At 40.8% G+C, this 27,096-nt stretch overlaps 1 protein-coding gene across 2 annotated transcripts in view; it reads left to right on the top strand.

Annotated features, from left to right (window-relative positions):
* The window catches only part of pag1 (phosphoprotein membrane anchor with glycosphingolipid microdomains 1), a 58,953-nt gene that overhangs the window by 12,486 nt on the left and 19,371 nt on the right, over window positions 1-27,096 (top strand). Inside the window, exons 2-4 of one of the 2 annotated variants that reach the window (XM_061059137.1) lie at window positions 10,608-10,772; window positions 24,361-24,396; window positions 26,509-26,740. In XM_061059137.1, the coding sequence (XP_060915120.1) occupies window positions 26,553-26,740 (188 nt within the window). In that variant the 5' untranslated portion in view covers window positions 10,608-10,772; window positions 24,361-24,396; window positions 26,509-26,552. The remainder of the gene's footprint in view (window positions 1-10,607; window positions 10,773-24,360; window positions 24,397-26,508; window positions 26,741-27,096) is intronic. The other variant, XM_061059138.1, reaches the window with a different exon arrangement.

The raw sequence follows: 27,096 nt of genomic DNA, 5'->3' as shown, positions 1-27,096 counted from the left end.
ATGTTAAAGCACAGCCTGGCTATACCAGAAGTAGTGTTTACATGGACTTTGGTATCCTGGTTTTGATTTGGTTTTAGAGCATCTCATTTTTGTGTTGTGCATCATCAGATATGATTTCAGAAACTGGGCTAAGCACTTACCCCGATTTTGAGAAACCAGATTTTGCTACCTGGAGAATTCCGAAAGAAAACGGGATAGAGTGGCATTTATTCGCCTTACCCTTGTTTCTGACAGATACGGACTACCTGCGCAGGCGCCGCCTCAGCCAAGTGACTCATCAGCAAAACAAGCATGTTACCAAAGGCATTTAGAAGTGAGGACATGTTCAATATTCTCTTAGCTGCACAACGCCAAAATGTGCGGTTGCTCTCTTCTCCCGTTGCTGGAAATGAGGTGACTGTGCAATATGTGGTATCCACATGTGATGTTGGCATTTAATAATGCTAAGCCCACTATAAGCCACAGTTATCTCATTTCTCAGATTTCAAAATTGCTGCGTTTTTTGTTGTAAAAAATAAACATCACATGCGCCTTTGCGATATGCAGTAATAAGAAACCTGGATACTGGTATTTATCATGTATACATGGATATGAAAAACCAGGTTTCTCTGTGTGCATGTAAACTTCATATCCTGAATATGATCAAAACCAGGATAAAGCTCATAACCGAGACCCTCAAGTCCATATAAACACACTTTTCTTAATGTTTCTCAATATCCCTAAATAATGTAGTAAGAGATCCAAAACATTCAACCCTATAGAGAACAAACCATATGACGTATTTTTGTAGGCCAACCCTGAAGTAGCATCACCATGGGGTCTAACGAGAATTCTCTTATGGGATTTTTTCATTGGATTTTGGATCATTGCAGAAAATAATCTCTGTGTAAACGCTCGTTTCTGAAGCGTAGGCGTTTTGTTCAGCAGGATAATCTTCACAGATGAACGCCATTTTAATGATGTTTGAAGAGTTAATGCGGCCGACAGAAGTCAAAAGCTAACGTTATGCTACAAGCTAACTACACCACGGTCGGATGATTGTGACGTCACGAGCGTTATGCTTCAGACGATCTCCGATAAACTAATCCACGTAGCTTAATAAATAGTTTACTAACATAATATTCACCTTAACCTAAAGATTAAACCTACAGGAGACATCTCCGACTAGTGAGAGAGTTCCCGTCCTCTGTGTCCGGCGTGATGACGTTTAATGTCCCCGACAACCACTGTAGTCACATTTAGCCACTTGTTAGCAACCGTCTTTTTAAAGACGTGTAAAAACTTCAAAATTCACAAGTGGGTGTATTACCTAACGTAGTTTATGTGGTCTAACAAAACACCAACATCTCTTCAGCTTGTGTTAACCACAGACCTTATTTCAGGCGTCTAACCACAAACCCATTCAAAATCCCCGTTGACTTTTAGACGATAGACCCCATGGCGCTCAAATGCTAACTTACTTCCTGGTTTTAGGACTCATTCCTGTGGCGCTCTATTGCTGTGACATAGTCTCATATTTTGCAGATATTGGAATGAGCACGCCTGTTTCAATTTTTGACATTTGAGAACTTCTGTTTGTTGTTGTGAAATGAATGAAGGGAAGCAAATCTGTTCTTTAAAGTGAGGCATGCAGAACACTTATTGTTGTGATTTAGGAACTAAAGCTCGTATATCAGCAACTAGTATGTTTATTGTTGTATTGTATTATTATCATATAGTGTAATGCACTTCAGTAAAATTTTCAAGAACTCGCATTTGACTTCTGTTTTTAGGGTTTCATTTAGGGTTAACATTGATAATATTCTACCAGTTCACATGTGCATAATGGATACTTTTAATTTATTAAGGATAATTTGATGGTAATAATTGTTAACTTTTACAATGCAAGCAGGAACAATTCAGCATTTCAGTTGTACAATATGATCTGAATATGTCTCTCATCACATGTTAATCAGATCTGTGAAGAACATTTTCATACTATACCTAGCCTTGAGTTGAGCTGAAGCTATATTTGTTCAATAATCTGCTCTTGTTTTCTAATCGAATGATCTACAGAATCCCAGGTTTCAGAAAAAAGGAATGCAGTTTATAAAAACAAGAGCCTGTGGCTGAGAGGGTTTATGAGAGGGTATAGAATACATCAGAGGTTAATGTGCTGAGCTCAGGTTGTTGCATCTACACCTTACTCCGTCAAATGCTTATCTTTTTTTTTTCACCTCTCAGTAAGGTGTTGAAGAGTGCACACTTGGCCCAGGAGGTAGCACGCTTGAAGAAATGCCTACAAAGCTTTAATGCATGTGTTGCTCTGCGGAAGCTGCACCCTTTCTTGGAAAGCTGGGTTGGAGTTTCTACAAGAGTAACAAAAAAAAAAGAGGAGAGGAAGATGAAAGTGGTTTACTTTCCTGCTTCGGATGAAGGAAATCATTCCAGTACAAAGGAGAGAGAGAGAGAGAGAGAGAGAGAGAGAGACAGGGGTTGATGGTTTGAGAGATGTGAACTTGAAGGGACCAGGGTGCCCCGCTGAGCTGCACTGAACAGCGGCATTAAAAAGGTTTTGAACCAAAGCCAGACCCCCTGAGCTTTTTTTTTATACCAACAGGGACCGAGGAGAGGAAATGATAAGAGGAGAGAAAAGTTAAAGAAAATGGAGGATTAGAGGGGGAGGGGGGTGAAGATGAAAAGAAGAGCATGCTGACAAGAAGTAAGGAGGACAGTGGAAAATAGAATAAGAAAGAAAAGAGGATGATAAATTAACTCTGTGTGTAGAAATGTTTTCAATTTACCAGAGTTTAGTAAGAAGCTCAATGTTGAGGACTAATTCCCATTGAAGGGCTTAAACTCTGCAGGAAACGTTTTCTCATAATCAAACTGTCTTTGTATGCAGTGCAGACGGTGAAGAGAAACTCAAACATGAATCCTCCTTCAGAGAGAACGTGAGGAGATAAATGTTGAACTGTTTTAAAGGCTCTAGTTCAGGTGGAGGTTCGGGTATGACTCATGCAGATTTGAATTCAGGTATGTCTCTGGATCCAGAGGAATGTAGGAAGAGAAGGATGGAGCTCAGGAGAGCGGAAGAAAACGGAGAGGCGGAGAAGGAATTCAGGCTAAATGAGCCAATGGCAACTCTCCGACAGAGCAGGAACTGACAGCAGGAAATCCAAGTTGTAATCGGACCTTACTTGATGCTGGTTTGCCAGACATAACAGACAAAACAAACTCAGCATGCAGATCGCTTTAAAACTCTTCTTTCTTGAGTAAAAGTACCCTTGTACTGTTACATTCCCCCATTCACACCCTGCCGGCAGAGGCTGCAACGTAAAGTGCCCAACTGCCCAACAGTGCTATTCCATTCACACTGTGCTGGTGTAGCAGTGGGAATAGTTTGGGGTCCAGCATCTTGCCCAAGGACACTTGGACACAAAGCAACCACCTCAATCTGCCCCTGCACAGAGGAAGCTGTGGATCAAACCCCCCAGACTCTCAGTTGAGAGACGACCGACTTTTACAACTGAGCAACAGATGCCCCAAATAACAAAATAAAACCTTTATACCCCGACATGTAAGAAGCTGGGACCAGCACATTTTTTAATCTGCCTGCTTGAAAAATGACTTACAGTAGATCATTCATCTACTTTATGTTCAAAACATTTACTTTGGGAGCTGGTTGGCTTAGCACTTAGGTCGGGTGCCCCATGTACAGAGGAGTTCGTCCTCAGACGGCCTATAGGTTTAACTCCATTTTCGTTTCTCTATCTCTTTGTCTACCTGATTTCCTGCTCTGTCCATTGTCCTGTCCATTGTCCTGTCCAATGAAAGGCCCCAAAATAATACCATTTGATTTTCTCTTGATTGATTAAACGATGCAGCTGGAGCCAGATGTCAATAACTACAAGTTGGATGACACATTTTGGCTTCCTTCTGATGACACAAAACAAAGAAAAGCATCAAATCAGGAGTCAGCTACATTTTTTATAATGTAATATAACCCTGACTTAAAGGCACAACTTTTTGGTGATTTAGACTAAAACATGTAATAAATATGAGCTGATCCTGAATTGAGCTGACCCTGTGTAGCTACTTGTAGGTGTTTCCCTTGTTCCCAGTGAGCTTTGCTGCCTAACTCTCTGCTCTGATTTGAGTAAAATGCTCAGTGAATTGTTCCCTCTCAAGTTGTCAGAAGCGATAAAGAAGGTCTGATGAAGCCTGTTTTTATCTCGCAGTAAATAGTCCTCGGTTCAGTCCTCCTGCGTCGTGTTGGATAAAAACAGGCTGCAGTGCTGAAGCAGGAGAGACGCAGGATGGGGGAATTCCACAGGAGCTCTCACTTTGTATTATGTGTCAGTTTGCTCCTCTCCCATTTCCACACAGCCACCTTTCCTCTTGTCTTTGTGTTGATGCACACACACACACACACACACACACACACACACACACACACACACACACACACACACACACACACACACACACACACACACACACACACACACACAAACTGAGTTGTGCCTATTAAATACACGTCCCTGACCATAAAGCGGTAAATTAGAAGCCTGATTCAATGCAACAAATGAGTCTGGGGGATTAGCTTCTCTTCAACCATGTTATGAAGGTTATTTTTAGTCTCCTCTCAGCCGCACAATGCCACATATATATAAAAATAACAAAGTGAGTAGGGTTTGGCTTTTTAAACAAATCTCTGGCTCGGTCTGTTGGTTTGGTGTCAGTGGGTATCTGATTGATTTCAACTTCCAGTAAATGTTGCTGAGCAATGCAAATGACGTAAAATTATTATTTATGTGACATAGATGGATGAAGACTCAAAGATTAAGTTTTAACGGAACTGGAAATCCAAATCAAAAAAAGTTCCTTAGCTATGTTATTTAAGGTCTTGTATTCATAGTTTTGGAACGAAAGGCATCTCAGCCGTTGTTCATGTGTACGCTAAAGCTAACTTTGATATGGATAGCAAAGCATTTTGTAACTCCCGATTTCCCAACTGAAACGATTGTTTTCAGAATTGCAGGGATTTTCCTTCTTACTTAAACATATATACTTCTAATGTATGCGCTATGCTAATAGTCACATGCTGTGTGCGTAGCCAGGGAAATGTCAATCAAAACTTGATCTGCCCCGTCCACACGGTCGACAGAAAAATAATAAACTGCAAAAAACTTTTTTTCAACTAAAGCAACATATTTATTTAAATCACATTTTTATGGCTTTTTAATGAGACTCCCAACTTTGATATCATAAATGCATTATTACTATTTGAAGCCAAACTTTCAGAGGCTGCATACACACTACAAGACATTCCCCCCTTTTCCCCCTCACAAACACACAAATGCTCAAACCCCCCGCCTCGTGCACACACGCATCATTCTTGGCTCTGAGCCTCCACAGCAACTAATCACTCAGACAGCGTGGCCGTGCCCTCTCATTAAGCATGCTGTACGCTGAAAGCTACACTGCTAATGACTCTGCTTTGCCTGTTCCTCAAACAATACTCTCTGACCGAATACCATTAAAGTTAGCTTACCATATAAAAAAAACTCTGCAGAGAGACCCACAGAGAGATTATGTAAGAATGTGTAATGTTCTACCATAAAAACACATTAGCTGTCAGTTAATGTGCTTTTATATTTAATCAATATACAGAAGCTAAACTAAGATATTAAACTAACCACCTCCCATGATAACCCCCCCTCCCCCTCCCCCCCTCAATAATATCACCACTGCTCCAGAAACATCACATCCCATTTGTTCAGATGTCAGCAGAGCCTGTTCACTTGGAGCATTTTTATTTTATTTAGCACTTGTTTCTGCGCTGTCAAAGTGCATCCGCTGACGGTCTGAAGTTAGCATATAGCGCCCTCATTTTTTCCAGCACACTAGCAACGCTTGCACTTCACGAAGTTGACATTGTCAGCCGAGCGTGCATAGATTCAATCAAGAAGAATTTGCAGAAGAAAAGCAGATCACAGTGCGGCTTCAAGTCAGGACAAATGCTCAATCTGCTCGTCTTTTTCTCTGAAAAACTTGGCAAAAATTTGATGATTATTATTTTTTTTAACAAATAGGCTGAAGTCTGTGTTACATTTGTTGCACGTCATGCTCTTCTGGGTTTTGTTTGTTTATAGACCCTGAATTCAGTCTTTCTGATATCTCATGCTGTTAGCTGCATGGTAATAAATTGCATAGCTAGAGTAACAATATTGATCTCTCTTTTCTCCATGTTAGCTAACATATTGCCTGTAACTTGATCACTTGGATAAGAGTGGAAAAAGTGTGTTTCTGTGTATGTGTACAAGTGTATTTTTCATGTTGTGCACCTATGATAGTGTACTTGCAACTTATTTGCAGGAAGTGTGTGTCTGTTTGTGTGTTTGTGTGTTCTGAAGATTCTGCATTATCAACCTCTTGGCAGAGAAACGCTGAGTTCTGTTCATCGTCAAGGCCCTGTCGCCCCGGGTTACAGGGTTGCTAGGGACTGGCTGGATGGAGAGACTGGCATCAGTGAAGAGCAAGCTTGGCATGTGGGCGCGCCGTACCCTGATTTTCTTCTCTCTTTCCCCCCCCCCCCCCCGCCATTCTCTCCTTCATGTACCTGGAAAGGGCATTTATAAATGCACAGATTTTTATTAAAAGTCAAAGTACCATTCAGCACAAAAGGTTCCTGAAAGCTTGAATCTGTAAACAAACTGAGGATCAGGAGGAAACTTTCTGTGCATATGAATATCTGCCAATTAAATAAAATGCTGCATAAACAGGATGCAAACAGTTTGTGCAGCATGTTGATGAAGCAAGTGTGTGGTTTCATCTTCCTCTTTCAGTGATTTCTGTTCTGTCACAATTAGATGACAAATGATCACCGCACATCCTGTTTGTTTCCAATTATGGAGTTTTCCTGGTGATGGATGGGTATGTTTGTGCTGTGTACATGATCGAATCCTTTTAATAGACTTTCAGTGCTGAAATAAATATGACAGGCCACTGGGATAGATGTTGTTTTAAGATATGTCGCGGTTGTAAAAAAAAGTGTGTGTTAGCGAGAGAGAGAGAGCGAGAGAGAGAGGAAAGGGGTGGAGGTTTGAGGCGCCAGCAGAGAGGATATGTCTGGCAGCTGTGTCATTTTGCAGAGTAAAGGATTATGGGAGTATTACAACGAATGAGCAGAGGCACCCGGACACACAACTTTCCCTCGACATATTGTGTGTGTGCGTGTTCAAGAACAAGTGAGAATGTGTGTATTGTATGAACATTGCTCAGTTGCTGCCAGTGACTCGCTACTGTGGCATTCACAGCAGCTGGCAGGGCTTTAGTCACAGTCTACCTGTGACTTCATAACTTAAGATGCATGAAGCCACAGTACACAAAATGATGCACATTTTGTAAGTATTGTCATCTAAACCGCAGAGCGTTTTAATGTTTTCTTCATGCACTCTAATGAATTGCTGTAAATTTATGAGGACATTTCAACAGTATGATCCTGTTAAGGTTTATAATAACAGATTTTTGCTGTATTTACAAAAAAAGTAGCAAACTGTAAATTTCAGCAACAGCAATATACCGTTAATTTAACAGCAACTTCCTGGCAACCCTACTGCCAGTTGTTTACCGTTTTTTAACGGAAATGTTTAAGAGTGCGATGTATAGAAAAGCATTCATCGGCTAGGCTTCATGAAGAAGGGTTTAGTCAATTATTTACTTTATAAAAGCCGGCCAGATATGAAGTGTAAACACACATTTCTAGATTAGATTAGAAAACTTTATTGATCCCCAGCGGGGAAACTCATTTGTCACCCGGTCAGTTGATACACACAACAAACAATATCTACAGTACATCACAGTACACAACAAGTAAACAAATAACAAACACCACTGAAACTATTTGAATAATCATGTAAAGCCATGAGTCAGAAACACAACTAAAAATGTTCATTCAAATATGGGACTGCTGCAGGAACAAAGGACCTCCTGAGTCGTTCAGTGGAACATAGTGGCATCACTAGTCGCTCACTGAAGGAGCTTCTAATAACAACAGGGTAACTGTTCTTTTACTACACAATCATTACAGAATTATTGTTACATTACAGTAGTGACTAATAGCTGTCAAAACAAGCCGTTCTCCTCTGTTAAGTCTAGGGAACACTCGCTCATGATTGCAGTGAGTTGCTGCATTAACTTGTCACAAAGCCAAACACACACACCCACACACCCAAACACACACACGCCCCAGACATGTTGTACAAAAGCCAGCCACTCATCAGGGATCATCGATACGTAATATGTGTCTGTGTTTTCTCTATGTGTCATCTAAACTCACTTCTAAGTGGTTTGATTCCCAGCGAGCCTTCCCCCGAGTGTCGTTTTAAAAAAAAAAAAATGTAACAGCCTTAGAGGAACAAGATGCTTCGGTGCGACTCGGCCCCGCAGAGTGATAACAAGATCTGAGCAGAGAAGTGTGACCTCTGAGCATCGAGAGGGATGTCAACAAGCCTTTCTTGATCCCTTGATGTTTATTACCGTGAACACACATGCACTGTAGATGTGTCGCTACACACACTCACATCACGGCACAAATCAGCCGTGGATGGAGGTAATACACACAAACTTTAACAGCTGAGTAAAGGTAATTTAATCTGTGATATCCTGCAGTGTCATGGTGACTCAGAATCAATTTGTACACTCACTTTTGATCCTACAACTCTGACTGAGAATGTTGAATTTTCCTGCTACAACTAGTTATGACTTTGTCTTATTATTGTTGAAGCAACTTATGAATAATTGAGTCCATGTAGGATCAAACATGACAACAGATGTTCACCATAAGAAATCAAATATGGAACAATGGCTGAAAATAAGGGATTTCGCTTGTAATTAAATTATGCTGGGAAAGTAAAATCCTCATATTTGAAAAGATGTTTTCTGCACATTTTTTGATCAGTTAGGAATTCTAAGATAACAATCTAAAAAGATGCGTCATTGAAAGGTTTATTAATAAGGTTGTTTTGCACAAGACCAACGACATCAGGGCTTCATCAACAACCAAAACATGTTTTTATTCAGTCGCTGCACATTTTTGATTATTCGAATGATACATTTTCCAAACTTTAACGCAACCAAATAAAAAGAGAGAAAAAGTTCATCGTATTTCAACTTTCCAACATTACAAAAGCGTTATATCTATGGTTAATGAAGACAATAAAACGCAGCACAAATATTAATATAAATATTATTGGAAGCTGGAAACAGAAAATCTTGGGAATCTAATACAATAAATTGATGAAGCGGATGTCAGAATTATTTTTGTTTTCTATCATTCAACAATCATCATCCGTCCTTTAATCTCTGAATCTAACTATATGACTTAGTGACAGTAAAAAAAAACACTAACTCACTCTCACAATGTTTCATATTACTCTGCTATCCACTTCTTCCTGATAAAGAAACAGTATTTGAACAAAAAACAAGATGGATTGACGAATGGTTTCAGCACTTGTATTCAAGAAAACTCAATTGTCAGACTATGAAAAACTACCTTGCTACATGCGACGTAGATTTGACCAAATCAATCTCTTAGTCATTTTCAGGCCATGGTGCTGCATTCAAACACTGGCAGACTTCAGGGCTGTCTGCACTGTCAGCAGTTCTTCTGAATGGGTCAGTGCACTAATGAACCCCATGTGTGTAGCAGGTGTGAGTCCAGATTGTAACATATGTCACATACTGTATCACACCTTTTTTCCATACATTTCATCTTCGCTGTCGCTTCTCCCTAAAAATCTATATTCCCTCTGGAACTGTGTGACGCTTGAATCAGCAAATCCCAGGAGGATATTATGGAGCTCATTACTGAATCATCATATGGATCAGCAGCAGCAGCAGCACCCGCACATTGATCAATTATTCATAGGAGTCTGAGGTGAATAACAAGCGCTTCTGTGTTCAGTGAGGACTGTGTACTTGAGTTAAACTTAAGCTTGAGATCTCAGGTCAATACATTCACATTGAGAGTTTTTAGCCTCACAAAGGTGCTGCTGTCCTTAAGGGGGTAAATTGTCGGTTTTGTGGTTAATTTGTAACAAATGTTTCATGTCATGTACGTCTTTGTAACCTGCTACTGGATGGAAGTATCTATCTATCTAACACATGCCTAAGTTTACTTTACCTTTAAAGAAATGCATGTGAAAGAGATCTGATTTTGGAAGCTTTTCCTTTTTCAGTCTGGCTATTTCATTGGAATATTTTGATCATTCAGTGAACTGTTAGACCATTTTACCAAAACTTTTTATCATATCCCCTTTTGAAATTAATTGTGACAGTTAAAAGCACTTCTTTTCCTGCTAGCTTCAAACATGTCTGATCTTTTGAAGCTTTTTTCATCTCCTCAAATATTTTTTTTTCCTTACACCCGTGTGGTATTCCTAAACAAATGTGTCAGTGTCTTTATGGCCAACTGTGCAAACTTCACCCACCCTTGAAAGCTGAAATAAACACAGTTGCTATACTTGCTAAATAAAGAATGTACCACTTGAGACAATGGGAATTCACCCTCTTCAAGAGAGACAACCTCTAATTCTTTCTTGCCTTTTTTTTTTTTTTTGCAGAAGTTGCGGGTGGTATAGCAACAGAGACATGAGGTAAAAGCAGCTGTTTATAAGGGGCCTGTCAGCAGAACAATAGCTGCCGTAGCCACATGCAGGAGGAAGGCTAACTCGAACAACAAAGCTAACCACAGGGCAAGGCCGGGAGAAGAAGCCAAAACACAGGAAGTAAGCTGCTGTTTACTTTCTCTCGTCTAGACTTTTTTCCTCGCTAATTAAGTGCAAAGGGTCCCCTCGTGGATTCTCATTCTTTAAGGAATGAGCGCTCAAGGTTACTTGTGGGTGTTTCATTGTTTTAGCAGCTTTTTTAAAATGAGATGGTGTTTGACCCATTTGTGGCCCCCAGGTCTCTGTGCTGTGGTGTTAGCCTTACAGTAATCCCCCAGCGACCCAGAAAGTAATTTCTGGAGCAGCTGGTAATGCGGGCCATAGGCCTAATAACACAACAATGGTGTCGTACGGAGGAGAAAGTGTTAAAGACTGGCCGTCTTTGGCCGGTTTGCTTTGAATCAGTGTACATCATTAAAAAAGCACCATGTTAAATTTACATCCACTCCTAACAACATACTTGATTAATGTAGTCTGAGAACTGCTATATTGCTATACTGGTATTTGATGTACACTGATCCTCACTGTGTGTCTTAAATCAAACACACAGTGAGGATTGAAGGTGTGTGTGTGTGTGTGTGTGTGTGTGTGATCCAGAGGGCTTTATTAACAGGAGAAAGGCCAATGTCATTTATCTGAGCCATGCAGAGGATTAGAATGACGTATTGCGTATGTGTGTGTTTGTGTGTGTTTGTGTGTGTGTGTGTGTGTGTACATATATATGTGCGTGCAACAATGAGTTGAGGGATGATAAGAATAATACTCTCTGACTTTTTCATAAAATTTGAACGGGCCATGGTTTAGACTGAGTGCTGCTGCTGCATCTTTTTTACCCATCATTCTTCACACAGGATGCTTAGTACAAATCAAAAGGGTGAAGGGGTTGACACATTTCCCAGCATGCCTTTGCATTCCTGTAGCCTCTCACGGGGCCTTTTGGAGGACAGTGTAGGGACGATTCCCAACAAGCTACTGTGCTCTCTGGGGGCATCTTTTTTCCAGATGAGGCCATCATCTCACGACCGCGGATAAAGCCCTCTGAAACTGTGTGTGTGTGTGTGTGTGTGTGTGTGTGTGTGTGTGTGTGTGTGTGTGTGTGTGTGTGTGTGTGTGTGTGTGTGTGTGTGTGTGTGTGTGTGTGTGTGTGTGTGTGTGTGTGTGTGTGTGTGTGTGTGTGTGTGTGTGTGTGTGTGTGTGTGTGTGTGTGTGATTGTGTGTGTGTGATTGTGTGGGTGGCCTGTTTACATTCCACTAATTCCTCTCGGGAATCCCTCTTCTCCCCCAGCTTATTTGCCTGGGAAGGTTAGGTCCACGTGTGCCTGTGTGTGTGCGTGTGTGTTTGTGCATTTAGGATATTTTTAGACTCCTCACTTGAATACAATTGGCAAGTGTCCTCAAATCAGAGCTTAACCCTGGTGGTCAAACTTCAATACCTCCCAAACAGACACATCCTGACAGACTCTTTAACCTCTACTTGAATCCTGTCAGAGATGAAAGTTGGAATGTACAATGTTTACAGTGTGCACCTACTTTAAATGCAACATTTTCTGACATTTGGCTCTGATAGTCAACATGTTTTAAGTACATATGCTGTAAGTATCCACTGTGAGCATTTTCAAATTGTAGGTCCCACACTTTGTTGTTGATTTCTAGGAAATCTTATGAGGACGATTCATTTAGTAGAAAGTAAGGGGTTGTTGATGAATGTAAGTGAATTGAAGGATCTGACATATTAACTGGGAAATATTACACAAGAAATGTTTGTCCTAGTAACCGACGGTATGGCAGATGTAATTGATGGATTGTTCCAAACTTTGATGATATCTAGGGAATCTTACACAACAAGTTTTGTCAAAGGGAATCTAGGGGATTTCAGATGTCATTTTTGTGGCCAAGCAGCTTATAGGACAAAATCTGCAATCTCTGCTCCGGCTCTGTTAATGCTGTTAATGCCTCTTCAGGAGATGATTTCATGCTCCTTGCTGTGACTGCTGACAGTAAACTGCCAGGCTTTTTTTCTATCTCCACCGCTTAATCTTCCGAAGCAACAATCACACAAATTTGAGTTGGACTTTTTTTTAAAGATTATTTTAATTATCTTTTCTTTTCTTGTTGGATTATAAACGGCAGAGAAAAATGGGAGGGCAGCTGACAGACAAGGATCAAGAGGCAGTTAACAACATGTTCTTGTAATTGACTTCCTCCTTTGTGTAATTCTCTCCATCTACATCGAGCAGCACTCTTTGTGCTCTGATAGCCTGATTAACAGTCATTGATATGCTGCTGATAGACTGTCTGGAAGTCCTTAAGTAATAACTAACCCATAATATGATGTCATATGTGGCATTACACATTTCACCCAGGCTGATATCACTAGAAGAAATCATCATCAGCGGCACTCGAGGGGTCAGAGCCGTGTGGTGTGTGTGTGTGTGTTGTGCAGAGTGTCGAGGGCTCTTCTAATGGGCTCATATGAGTTAACTGTCAGGGGCATCAAGAGGTAATTTACAAAAGCTGTAATGTAATGGCTCTTGATATGGAGGGGCACTCTGGAAGAGTGTGTGTTGTGTTAGACTTTAGATAAGTGTGTGTTTGTGTGCAGAGTCGTGTGTAGGGACGTGAAAGATAAGAATGATGGAGAAAACAGAACGCATTTTTAATTAAAACAGCGCTTTGTGATTCCTCTCAAGGTGACCCACGTTTGTGGTACCTGGTGCAGTTTGTGGCTAAACAGCTTTTTTTTTCTGGCTCAGATCACATTAGCATGTACCAGATTTCTTTGACTAATGTGTAAAGTTCAGACGATGTTCTATGCATCCAAATAGCAACAAGTCATTTGTTTTGTCCCCTGCCCTCATACAAGGGTCGGTATTTTCAGCCTTTCCCATCAAAGAACTAGTCAAACATGGCAGCTTGGAGTTATCTTCATTGCAAAAGTTTGGGAATCAGTCTTCTAGCTTTTGCTGGATTTGCTATTGAATCAGGGGCACTGGATTGGTCACACAAACAGGAACTTTATCTGGGAGAAAGGGGATTGATTTGTGTCTCCTTTTAATCATGGTGTTTTAATATCTTATTTTATCTAAGAAATCAGCGTTTCACAATGTTACGCTTTTGCAAATTCTAACCACAGGCTGTGCTTCTTTTATTGCAACTAACTTGAAAAGCTTTATTGGAAAAAGTCGAAACAAGATGTTGCGTTTTTATTATTGACAACTTTACCAACACCAGATGGGAACCTACATCTTCAGCGTTTCTTGAAGTTTCTGTGTGCAATTGTTCATGAATTTTCTGTTGAACACCGTTAAATTGGTTTAAGTTAAATCATCCTTTTAGCTCTAATAAAAAATCTTTTGATAGAATGGTGTGCTGTGCAGCTTCTTTTGAAACAGCACTTGACACCTGTCTGTACTATACTATTTGGGCAGCAGTATTCACTGTCTGTATTCAACTGACTTCTCCTCCTCAGTCCCTCTGTGTCAATCTATGAATAATATCAGTGAGTGTCACTCCTGTCCGTCCCACTCTCTCCATGCATCTCGCCACATTATCCTTTCACTGTGACAGGATGGATTTGCCTCTGGCCACCTCAGCTTTCCCTGAAAGTGTCAGAGTGTGAAGGTGTCTCAGCTGCATTTGCCTGCACACTGAGTGCTTTAATGTATTCCTTCACATTCTCTCACTCCTTCCCCCCCCCCCCCCCATCTCTCTCTGTCACGCTGATTTCTGTCCCCTGCTAATTGGTTCATCTCTATTCACTTGACTCTGTGTGTGTGTGCGTGTGTGTGTGTGTGTGTGTGTGTCAGGTTTTCTCTTAACTTCCTTCCTCCATGTGTGTGCATTAATAATTATGCGCATGTGTGAGAGAGACAGACAGCAGATTTTCTACAACCAGCAGGAAATGTGTTTCCTGCTCTGATGCACATTTAGTCAGTTCATTTGGTTTTCAGTTCTCCCTCGGGACACTCTGAGCCAACCCCATTAACTGATCAGAGATGGGCTGTGGCACCCATCACCCATTTGTTGATAAATGTTTTTCTGTATTATAATCTATTATATATGATTTGTTCACTGTTAAATGAATGTACTGCATTCAGCAACTCTAATGCGTACCTTTAAACTCTTGTGTGTTTGTAAAGTCCTTACAGAAATCTGAATTTCATTGAATTTATCTATGGAATATTCTTGCAAATGTTAAATAAGAAGAAGAAATAGTACTAAATCCTCAACTGATTTCTACATGAATTGTTTTACCATAAGTGTGGAATTGATCTTCGCGTCTGACTCTGGGCATAAAAGCAAGCAAATATATTTCCTCAAATGCTGAACTGTTCCTTTGGGATGATAACAAAACCTACATTTCATGCACATAAAATGTATCCTCCTCTCTCACCTGGAGTGCCTCTTCTTTACTGAAGACACTTCCTTCCTACTTACTAGGGTGAAATATGGAAAAAGCTTCAGCCTGTGAAATAAAGAATCAAATGGAAGAGTGAAAAAGGCGGCGGCTGATCCATATCTGCCTCCTGCAATCTTCCAGAGTTGCTCGGGCGTGCGGTGGTTGGATTTTACCAGAGATCTGAAGATGGCTGTCTGAGGGTTTGCCATTTCTTCAGCATCCCCCCCCCCCCCCCCTCCTCCTGGCTGCTGAAGAGGTTGCCATGAATGTTTTGGCTGCAACCCCCCTCAGCCACCCCAACTGTCCACCACCCCTCCCCCAGCTGCTGTTTCTGATTGCAGATTTGCCCTTTGAGCTCCTGCAGGCTTCCATATTTTACCATATCTTTATGGGATGGCAGACATGTTGAATGTGCCTATAGGTCTGGAGAGGGACAAAGGCTAGGTGAGGGCAGGGATGAATGGATGAAGTGAGAAAGGTGGAGGAAGAAGAGATGGACAAAAAAACAAAGACAGGTGGAAATACAATTGTAAGAAATGCAACAGGGGACAGGCAAGTTTGTGTGCATGTGTAAAGTTGACATTTGTTTTTGTGATACATGAATTAGAGAAATGTTTAAATAGTGATGCATGAGAGTTAAATTATCCATTTAAAGAGACAAATTAGGATTTGTCAGTGAACATTCACTTATAAGGTGATAGACTGCTGTGCATGGAGGCCTCCTCTGAGATAGGTAGACACTGATCAAGCCTGCAAGTCCCCTCTTTAAAAAAACACATACGTTCATTCCAAGTATGTTATAGTTAAAAGCTTAATGGTTCGTTTTTTCAGATATATTTTTTGTACTTATTAAATGATCGGAAACAGGCGTCCCCGCTTAGACACTTCAGAATGTAGTCCTCAGTTGGTGAGGTAGGCGTGTATACATGTGTGTTGTGTGTGTTATACAACAATCCTAGCCAGAATAAGTCTGTCTGAAAAATGTCTCGCTCGAAAAGGTCAGAAGATGCAAGAGCACTCCTCTGCCTCCTTCCACTCCTTCACTTTTTCACTCCTAACTCTGCCATGTCCTTTCTCTTCTCTTCCTTTTCTTTGACCCTTCCTCAAATGCACACACACACACACACACACACACACACACACACACACACACACACACACACACACACACACACACACACACACACACAGACAGACAGACACACAGCCATTAGCAAACGTCATATATCCCGATGTTATGGAGGGTCGAAAGGGGCCGACCCCCTGCCATTCACCTAGCCTTGGTCCTCTAATAAAGCAAGCCTAAGAGGGATCACATTTCCATTTTGCTCCAGTTTGTTCCAGTTGCTCGTTCTGCTCACACACACACACACACACACAACTCCTATTAATTTGCCCGATGGCCTCTGTGCCTTTGTTCCAAAAAGCTAGTTTCACAGAATCATTTCAAGATAAATGAAGTAGATGGCGAGCATCAGCCTCAACATTTGTAGGTGTGTGTGTGTATTAGACTCAGAAAAAGGAAGAATTATGTGTTCTTATACATGAATCTGTCACAGGGGAAATGTGTGTGTAATTATTGTCAATGCGTCCCCTTTTTGCAAATTTGCAAGCGCGAGAAGGAGATGTGTCTCCAGGCATCTGTTGCATTTCATTAGCAGCTTTTAGAATAACACACACAGTCACACACACACACACATACAACATCCCTCATCCTATTCTGTCCACCCTGATAATCCCTTTATCTTGGCAGCTATTCAACACATAAAGGCCAGTGCCACTGAATAATGATGTGGTTGTATCTGCTTCTCATTCACTCTAATGCTAATCTTCATCTCAAGGTGACAATGATGGAGAAATTGTATGCATGCAGCCGTTGAATAGTGAATAAAACGACGGTGTTTCTTGTCAGAAGTGTGTGTGTGTCTTTTAGTATTAGTGTAGAAAAGGGTCTGGAGTTTATTCAGTATGATTTAAAATGTTAAAGTCAAACACAACATTGTTAACATCTTCACTTAGCAGGCATAGCTTTACCCTGAGTTCAACAGTTCAACAACAACCCCCCCCCCCACACACACACACACACCTTATGCTAACCCTCTATTAGTGTTTGCAGAGAAGGTCACTTACAACATGAGTGACAATCCCTGGAATCATTTCAACTATCCATCTTTCTTCACGCTCCCAGTCCCCATTTACATTTTGGGATGACACGCCTGGCTGGTTTATTTAATCACACACACTTGCTTCAATGAACAATTACTGAATCCGCTTTTGTTTAAGCATTTTATTATTAGCTGAGCACCGGCGCTGTCACAGAGCTAATCAATTTGAAACAATGGCAGAGATTTTTTTTTTTTTTCACTCAGGAGAATGAAAGTTCTCTATAAGCATTTGGGGAATGATTTAAAAAAAAAAAAAAGCTAAAGTTTGTTAAATTTGTATTTAAGTGATGTTTACTTTAAGTAGCTTGGCTGAAACATGTCAGTCAAAGAAGTGCATGTAAGTTTTTGTTTATCGTGTTCAAAGATACGGCTGTGGTTTTGGGTGTTGCAGGCATCTCTGCTTTACACTGATAGGTGAAGTTCTTAACACTGCAAGCATTTTTACACTTCCTCTTTCCAAACAGCTGAGGGTACATGTGAAAAAGAATTGAAATTGGATGAGTTATCATGTATAAGGGAAGGTGCCAGTAAGCAAGTCTGAGAAAGCTTGTTTCTCACGTGGATGAAAAGAAGTCAGGAAAGGAGAGAAGTGGAACGGAAATCGCAAGGCTTTAAGTGTTCTTTTTGTAGAGTGTGTTAGCGCCTTGCACAGTCACACACTGTTGAGCTCACAGAATCAAGTCCACGAGATTTGAATGCAGAGCAATGGCCTCAGGCATGGGGAAAACAGCTATAAAAGATTAGATAAAGTAAATGAAATGGGGGGGGGGAAGCTTAACAGAAGTGCAAATATATTATGCTGAATGATTTCCAGAAAGATTTTCTGTTTCTAAATTAAGGTTACCATCCTCCATTTGTCGTGAAAATACAGTGAAATTCAGAGCTTTCTTATTTATGATACAGTCTCAGTGAGTCGTAATCATCCGATTAGAATATAGTAGTTTCAGGCTTGGTTATGTTTCTCTTTACACCAAAACATCTGCAGGCTTTTAAAAAAACAAAAAAAAACATCAGAGTCACCCGCTTCCTCGAGAAGGGAGAAGAGGACAGGAAATGTCTCTTTCAGATAGGGCCAAGTGACATTAACTTCAGGCAGGCTCACACACGTGTTTACACTAACCATCCACACAACCACGCAGCCTGGAATGAATCTGCAAGGTCACTCAGAACACACAACTGTTTAGAGAGGGGATCTTTTATGGTGAAGACTTAAGACACATGTTGCTGTTTCTGTGGCCTCGCAGCTGGGAGGGAAATCAAGGGAAAAGAAAATGAAACCAGATACTCCTGTTTACCATAAAACTACCCAGATATACAAGATGTTTTCATTGCACAAATGAAATGAAACTACCAACATATGTGAAAAATGCTCTGCATGGTGGAGGAATGAAAGCAAAGATGCTCGGTGTATCTTGTTAAATCTCAAGGGAGTGAAACGTTTATCTGCTTGGGGAAGACGCTTCATATCTCGTTTACACGTCCCCAGTGGGAGATCGATGTAAAGTCCACTGTGTGCAGATATAGCGGCTCTGTCTGTGTACAGATGAATATGAAACACACATATCTGTAATATGAGAAAGGGGAGGAAAGGGCTTGATAAATTATGCAGTTTCAATTTCCCCTGATAAGGGAAGATAAATCAATTTCTCATGCTAACACCATTAACCCTAAGGATGGGACCGTGTTGCTATGGCAACACAAATGATGTCCCTTGGTTTGAAGCACCTGTTTTCATGCTTGTACAAGCTTGCTGGCACACATGCAGAGACGGACACTGATTAGTAAATTAGACTGTATGACACTGACTAGAATTTGAATATAATATAGATTCACACACACGCCTTCTGGCCACGCTCGTCAGTTATGAACTAACGCCGTTGATTAACTATTTGCCAAACTGCATTTGATTCAACACATATTCCATTATTATGCAAATGTTTTGTGTGCATTTTAATGCACTTGCTTGCAGTGTCTCAGGCAGGGTATGGTCCCTGTTGCACCGCAGCCTGTTAGGAGATGATTTTCATCAACACTCCCATGGGGCGCGTGCGTGCGTGTGTGCGTGTGTGCGTGTGTGTGTGTGTGTCACTGCATCTATACACGCCTATACTTACAGCGTCATTTCAATTTGTTTCTTTTAGTGTCATTACGGTCTCCATCATTCTCAAGAATCATCCCCTCTCTCTCTTTCTCTCCTTCTTAGTCTTTATTCTTCTTCATCTTCTGCTCTCTCGCCCCCTGGCAGCAGCCCACCATCCTCCATCTCCCCTTCCCCCAATCCTCCCGTCCCCCACCATCCAAATGGCCCCGAGGTCAGGACACAAGATGGTCATTGGTCTGTGTTTTATGTGGTGCATTCTTGTTCATTGTTTTTCTTTTGAAAAGATAATTGGAAAACCCCCAAAAGCCCTTTGAAAGGAAAATGTGTGGATTCAATTTGATTATATATTTTACATCTTTACATCTTTATTTACATAACTATCTCTGCAGGTTTAGAATTGTCTTACTATACTTTTGTTTGTGTTTACTTATTATTCTTTGGTGTATTTCATGAGTTTGCTTATAACTTCTTGTATTTGCCTCAACCACTTGAGCTGATTGGCATGCCATTGATTCCTTTTGCCAAACACAAATGTCAATAAAGGAGCCCCCCCCCCCCCCCCCCCCCAAACACTGGCAAGCTAACAATGCTAGGGCTCTATGCTTTATGCTAGGGATGAGAAATAAAGATGACAAGGCACATGTGATGTGAAGAAGATATTTATCTCTTTTAATTGGATTTAGCACACAGTGTAATGAAAGTGCAAAGACCCTGAAGGTTTCTGAGTTGTTTTGTTGTGCTTTCTTGCTGCAGAATTATGTCAAATGTAAGATATGTTTACCCCAAATGTGCATTGTTGTTTCTGCATAGACTTCTGTTTTAACAGCCCACAGAGATCAGAGAAAATGAGATGAAATAGCACTTTTGCATACAATGCATCTGTAACAATAGTTCACAATGTATTTCCCTAAACAGTGCAAAAATGAAGTCTCTGTGGAAAAACCGAAACTCTCTCATTGTTTGGAAAAAACTCCAGTCATCACTTCTCTTTCTCTTCTTCTCTTCTTCTTTTATAATTCTCCAAATGCAACTTTGATCTTCCTGCTGGGCTGCCGCAATTTGCATGACTTCTCCAAGAAAGTTGAGTTTTTTTTCTCTCTCTCTCTTCTAAAAACTGGATTATTTATTATTGTGGAAATGCCTCAGGCAGTCCTCTGAGAAGCTTCCCGGGGCTCATATCTCAGCAGCCATGCAGCTGTAAACCTTCTCTGCCTGTGTGCAACCAGAGGACCCTGCAGAGGGAGGGTGTCACATCTACAGAAACTACAGCACTGCTTTGCTGGTGGATGTTTTTTTTTTTTTTTAAATCTTTCTGATTTATCTTCTGCTGCTATCCAACAGCTTGTCCAACAGATGAACTCCAAACACACACACACACACACACACACACACACACTTGCCTTATTTTCTTTTGCGATGAAGGTTATGCTTTGATGGGGCTTGTGGTTAGACTCAGGTCTCTGTAAGTGTGTGTGTGCAGCTGTGTGAGGCCAGAAATTGGATTTGTGCCTGTAATTCCCAAAACACATTCCTATTCAAATGGCTTTTCCAGTCAGTTATTTTCTGTGGCATGAAACAGAAAACAGACACCCTGATTGTCTCTCCTCCGAAGCTTCTGTTTTCTTTCATTATAGCCTGAAATAAGGAGAGTGACAGCATGAGGGAGTACAGTTGTAGCCCTTGGCCCTATCACATGGCGGTGGCCTGTTAGTTTTCCACACTAAAAAGATCCCAAAGCTTTTATGGCTGCAATTTATCAAGATTTGAGGAAAGAATGTCCTCAGAGGGAAGAACAGACACATTAGTCTTATTGTATTTTAGAACACAGCAGTGGAATATGTCAGAAATGCTATCTTGGGCTGGAAGTGTGTTTATATTGAACAGGTTGTTCATACTATCTGAGTTAAGATGATGATTTACTTAAATTCATCAAATGTGGCAGACTCAGGCTACAGGGAAAACAGGAATGAGAGGGGATGGAAGAATATGCCTCGGAGCATCTTTAAAGTTGTGGTGTGATATTTTTACTCAGTGAACTTTTTAGTTAAATTTAGGGAATACCTCCTGCTGGTCCAAGCTGTTGATGCTGTGAGCTGAAATAAAGCTGGTGTTTAAACAGAGCCCTGACTCAGATCAAGCTACACAACACTCCACTAACCAATTAGCAAAAGTTTCATGCGCTGCACTCTGACCTCCGGCTCTGCCTACTCCTTTTCCATGACGAGAGAGCTACACATGAGCAAACACCATGATACTGATTAAAACTTTTTCATCTACTCAGGCTTACCTACCCCTGGGCAGCAGATGCTCTGGATTCTGCCATGTTGCCTAATAATTGGTTAACAGTAAGAGTTGTTTTCTGTAAATGTACAAATGGGGAATTTGCGGCAGGCATTTGAGTTTGAATATCAACAGTCTTTTTTTTTTAGCTAATTTATAACCCACATTTATTTTTTTTAAAGGCTAACACATGTACAATTATAGAATTAAAAACAGTAAATACAGTTTCAGGTGGACACTAAATGTCCTTCAAGTTTCCTTTATCCGGGTAAGAGCAGCGTACAAAACGGCAATTGGCGCGTTTCAGCGCTCAGCCTTCATCAGCATGTTGACAGACTTTTAGTGTGCTGACTTTTCTGTCTCAATTATAGATTATTACAATACACATATACATACATAATACATAATACAATTATTATTTAACAGCCATTACGGCCATGAATGGCTATGATGGTAAAAATTAAAATGCGGACATGCAAAGTTAACTATATTAAGGTTTGCTAATGATAGTTTACCTTAGCTAACTTAAGCTACTGATAAAACCAGACCAAGCCAGCCTGTCGCTATAGAATAGAATAGAATGACTTTATTGATCCCAAACTGGGAAATTGTGGCGTTACAGCAGCAGGTTGTCTAAACACACAATATTAGTAAATAAACACAATATAATATTAAATACAGAGTAAATAAGCGCTAAAAATATCAAAACTAAGAATGAGACCAGGATTTAACTTAGCATTACTAGTCTTAAATATGAAAAGATATGAAAAGATTAAATACAGCTGTATAAATAGTGATTTGGATTAAGCATGGAAGCAATTTTTATTTATTTTTTTACTTTCATTTGTATGATCAAGATTTTCTTTTTTTCTTCTTTCTTTCTTTTTGACTACTTGTTAATATCAGTCAGTTCTAATACTATCAAACCTAGTCATTGTTGTTACTGGTTACAGCTTCACAGTTTTTTTTTGACATGTCATTATTAATTTATCAAAGTTTTTTCAGTGTCAATTTGTTTAATTAATAATACATCTAGAAAGGCAACCATCTGGTCAGATGGATCAGCCCTGACAAAACGATTCACATCAAAAATGGTGTTTTTACGTCAGTGTTTGCACACGCTCATTCAATCTGAGCAGACCATGATTCAGCTTTTAATGATACAGTGATCCCTGGTGATTTTACCTTTATATAAATATGACACCCTTTATGTATACTTAACAGTGTCATATACTTCTAAATTAGAGTGAATGATTAAGGTAAATGACTTCATAGATACACAAATGCATATAAGTTTGAGGCACGATGCTCTGCTAAGTTGACTCTTAAAGTCGGTTCTTCTCATCTTGAAAGAGCATCTTTACAAAAGAGAAGCGACGCAGATCTTTGACAAGTATCTCAGACCCGGTGTCGATTTTCTTTTTGGCAGAATATGTGAAGTCTAGCACTTCATTCTTAAGGTTATTTCACTTCATCATGTTAATCATCACCCTGTATGCAACAGGTGTAAAGACACTTATCATCACACACACTCAAACCAAACACATACCTTAACACACAAAACCACCTGCTGCTGCTTCGTTATCCTCTACGGCATTCAAAACATTTTTGTGATTCCTTTCTTTCTCTCTTACACTATCAACAGCATTGATGGGAAGAAGGGGGATGTTGCCATGGTGACACAGCGCTGTTGCAGCCAGTAATTATTCTGGTTTAAGTGCCAGCAGAGGCGCACACACACACATACACACACACACACACACAGGCTCACACACAGACAAGCTGGCACACAGCAGCAGCAGATAGTGACACCTGGACACAAGCCTGGCAGACAAACCATATAAGGAAATTTATCAGGGATTGGTGATGCTAAGGGTGGAAGAATGCACACATTTTGACCACATTTTTGACTCAACATCGGTCGGACAGGTTCATGTACAACCTGTGTGAGTGGGTTAGAATAAGTGAAGCCTGAGGGAATGTGTTAATATGTTAAGAAGTGTGGAGAGAATATCCTGGATATCATGTGTTATCTGATACAATTCAGACATGATGTCACCTGGTTATTATCCTCTCAGTAACATAGTCAGCATGGTCAATAATGTGTGTGTGTGTGTGTGTGTGTGTGTGTGTGTGTGTGTGTGTGTGTGTGTGTGTGTGTGTGTTTCTTAGTATAGACTCTAAACAATGCTGAAATTGTGTGTCAAAGGAGAGTGTGCGTTGTGTGTTCTAGACAGCCTGTTGCCCAATATGTATTTGATGTGTATTTAAAACCACAAACACACTCCCTAATCTCACTCACTCTCCATCTCTCTCTCTCTCTCTCTCTCTCTCTTGCTCTCTCTCCCTCTCTCTCTCTCTCTCTCTCTCTTGCTCTCTCTCTCACTCTCTCTCTCTCTCCCTCCCTCTCTCTCTCTCCATCTCTCACTCTCTCTCTCTCACTCTCTCTCTCTCTCCCTCTCTCTCTCTCCATCTCTCACTCTCTCTCTCTCTCTCTCTCTCTCTCTCTCTCTCCCTCTCTCTCTCTCACACACACACACACAAACACACATTTGCCCAGCCAGCCATAGATTCATCATCCACACTCACACACACAGACTCAGCATCATCGTCCACCCTCCAGGATAATATTCAGCTCAGTGCTTTCCTTCCACATCTCAGTAATCCCCCCTTCTCGTTTTTTTTTTATCTGCTCTCTTCCAGGCAAGGCCGAGCTGACTAATCATCCAAGGTGTCAAGGTAAAGTTGTGTTTGCCTCTCACTAGCCACACACACTGATAGCAACATGAACCCCTGTGTATTTTTCATCAGCGGGGAAACACAACCGGCGTTTCAACAAAAACAGGAATTCCTCAGTGTCCTTTGAAGAAGAAGTTAAAATTGGCTTCTGCGGCTCCTTCTGACTCCCTGCAAAACATCCCCTCGCTGCTAGAAGACGAGGAGAGCATCCCCCTGTTCCCACACTCCCTCCTCACATTAGCATATAGGCAGAGAAACAGAATGGAGTTTTTCACTGGCTTCAGAAAACACACATTCTAATCTGGGCACATTTCCACATACAAGTTGCTTCAAACATTAGAGAAGAAGAGACAGAGTAAGATGGATGATCGCCTTTAGATTCCTGCCAAAGTTGTTCCAATATTCCTGTAGAGAAAATCCCTCTGAGACTGCTTTAAATGCTTTGTTTCCAAGTCCAATTCCCCCCCCCCCCTCCCATCCCATCCCATAGAAATGTACTAAACACAAGATTTCATATAAATAAAACTTAGTGAAGCTGCCACTTGCAACTACTGTTTTCAATCAGCAAAGAAGAGCATTGTGCTGCTAGCTTTGAGTGTTATGTTGAAAGTAAAATACCAGCATTCAGGGTCTTTACATCGCACATGATGCAACTCTCTAACACCATTATTCATTAGCCCTCCAATTCAAATCTTCTTCTCCATAAACCTTAGCCAGCTAGCTAGCAACATCTGTTTCAAAATGGCAAAGAGCTGTGTGCTGCTAACCAAGAGTTTAACGTTAGCACGATGTAGGAAATGTTTTCAAATCATAGCTTTTAGGATTAATTTAGACATTTTAAGTTAAGATAATTCTTAACTGGTGAAAGTAAAGTAGTTTTCAAGGATAAAAATCTCCTTCAGCTTTTTTGCTAACACATGATGACGGGAGACCACTAGCTTACCTGAAGCTAACATTAGCTCAAATTGTTAAGTGTTCTCTGCCAGGCCATGCAAGAATGATATCAAACGTATATCACATCCTTACAGGGATAGAAGTATAGCCTCTAAAGCTTTTAATACAATAAAAACATTAATATTTCACTGTCGTATTAGTATTGCAGGGACACTCAGTATCTGCATGTAATCAAGTCTAGGTAGGCTTCCTGGATAGCTGTAAGCAAGAAAAGAAATTCTGCATAGGAATTAATCTCTGGCTTGATACTGTTTGCCTTCCATTTCTTTCAAACAAATGTCCTCGCCTGTGCACACAATGCAATACAAACCCGCCACTGCACATTTTATTTGTTCAGAATTTTCTTGGGGCTCAGACTAGCTCCCCCCCACCCCCACCCCTGGCTGTGAGTCACCCCGCAACACCACACAGCGCCATAAATCAGCCGTGATAACATCAGGGGCTTCATCAGTTCAGAGAAAGCAAACTTTGGCTGTCAGAGGGAGACGTGATGAGGTTACTTATGCTGCACACAGAGCCCAGACAGTCACTAAGTTGTGTAGACTGGGGGGGCCACTGCAGCAGACTCACGGTCTCTACTGCAGTCTGACTCTGACATGGACCGCCATCTGCTGGCCGTTTGCAGAACATAGACGTGTGAATCATTTCAACCCCCCTTTTTTTAAAAAAGAATTATACATTTAAGGGAGTTAAACTATGAAGGACATTACAGGGCCTGCATTCAAGTAGGATTTTAGACTGTTAAACACATTGGATGTTTTTCTAAGGATATCAAAGGTTTTTCACTGCCTGGTAGTTACTGTTTCATATCAGAATCTGCACCATTTTCAAGTAAATTCAGTTTGTTTGCTTGACAAATGGAGCACAGTTTGAAAAATTGGGCAGCTTCATCCGTTAGTAAATTGAATTTATCCTCAAACAAGAGTAACTATTTAGAGAGGGGAAAATATGTAAATCATTCCCCTGCATATTGAATCTCATTTTAAGTATTATTATAGTGGTTTTTCGACACGGCCCATTTGCTCAAGGCTATTAGTGTGTAATTTAAAAAAGAAAATAATTGCTGGTAAATGGTTTTATTTTCTTTGAGTCTTCAAAAGAAATGAAGACAACACATTAAATGTAGCTGTTTTTCTGTTTTTCTTGTGTTTTCTCCAGGCGGTACATATCCGATGTCCTCTCCTCCCACAGTGTGATGCGTCATGGCTCCGGTGCTGAGTGGAGTGTGGTGGGGGCCGGAGGCAGGTGTCCTTGGGTCAGGGGCGGCAGCTGCTACTGGTGTGGCATCGTGGCTTGGCAGTGGGCAGCTGGTCCTGGCCATCACCCTTAGCACCCTCACTGCCGTGCTGCTGCTCTCTGTATTGCTGCTGCTGTGTGCGAGCTGCAAGGGGTGAGCCATCACACACATACTAACCAGCACAGTTCTGACCTTTACCTGGTTACTTTTGAAGGAAATATTCACATGTTTTGAGACATACCAGGAAAGTCTGAGTTGTGTTACAATAACAAATTCCTCATTTTAAAAATAACCCACATCCCGCTGACAAATAACTGAGCAGACTCTACTCTCCCTGGAAATGCTGGTTGTAAATTTGAGAGTTAGAAAATAGCACAAATACCTTGGAGGATTGTCTTGGCTAAAGAAGTAATGGGTGTGGCAACAATGTGGAATGGTTGTGTTATGTTGAAAATAAAGAATGTCCTCAGGGATGCCATGGTTTTAAAGGAACAACTATAAATGAGTCT

Source organism: Labrus mixtus, chromosome 16, assembly GCF_963584025.1.
Source record: "Labrus mixtus chromosome 16, fLabMix1.1, whole genome shotgun sequence".
In the NCBI taxonomy this organism is placed as follows: Eukaryota; Metazoa; Chordata; class Actinopteri; order Labriformes; family Labridae; genus Labrus; species Labrus mixtus.
The sequence above is the reverse complement of the archived record's forward strand: the minus strand, read 5'-3'. Positions and strand labels throughout refer to the sequence as shown.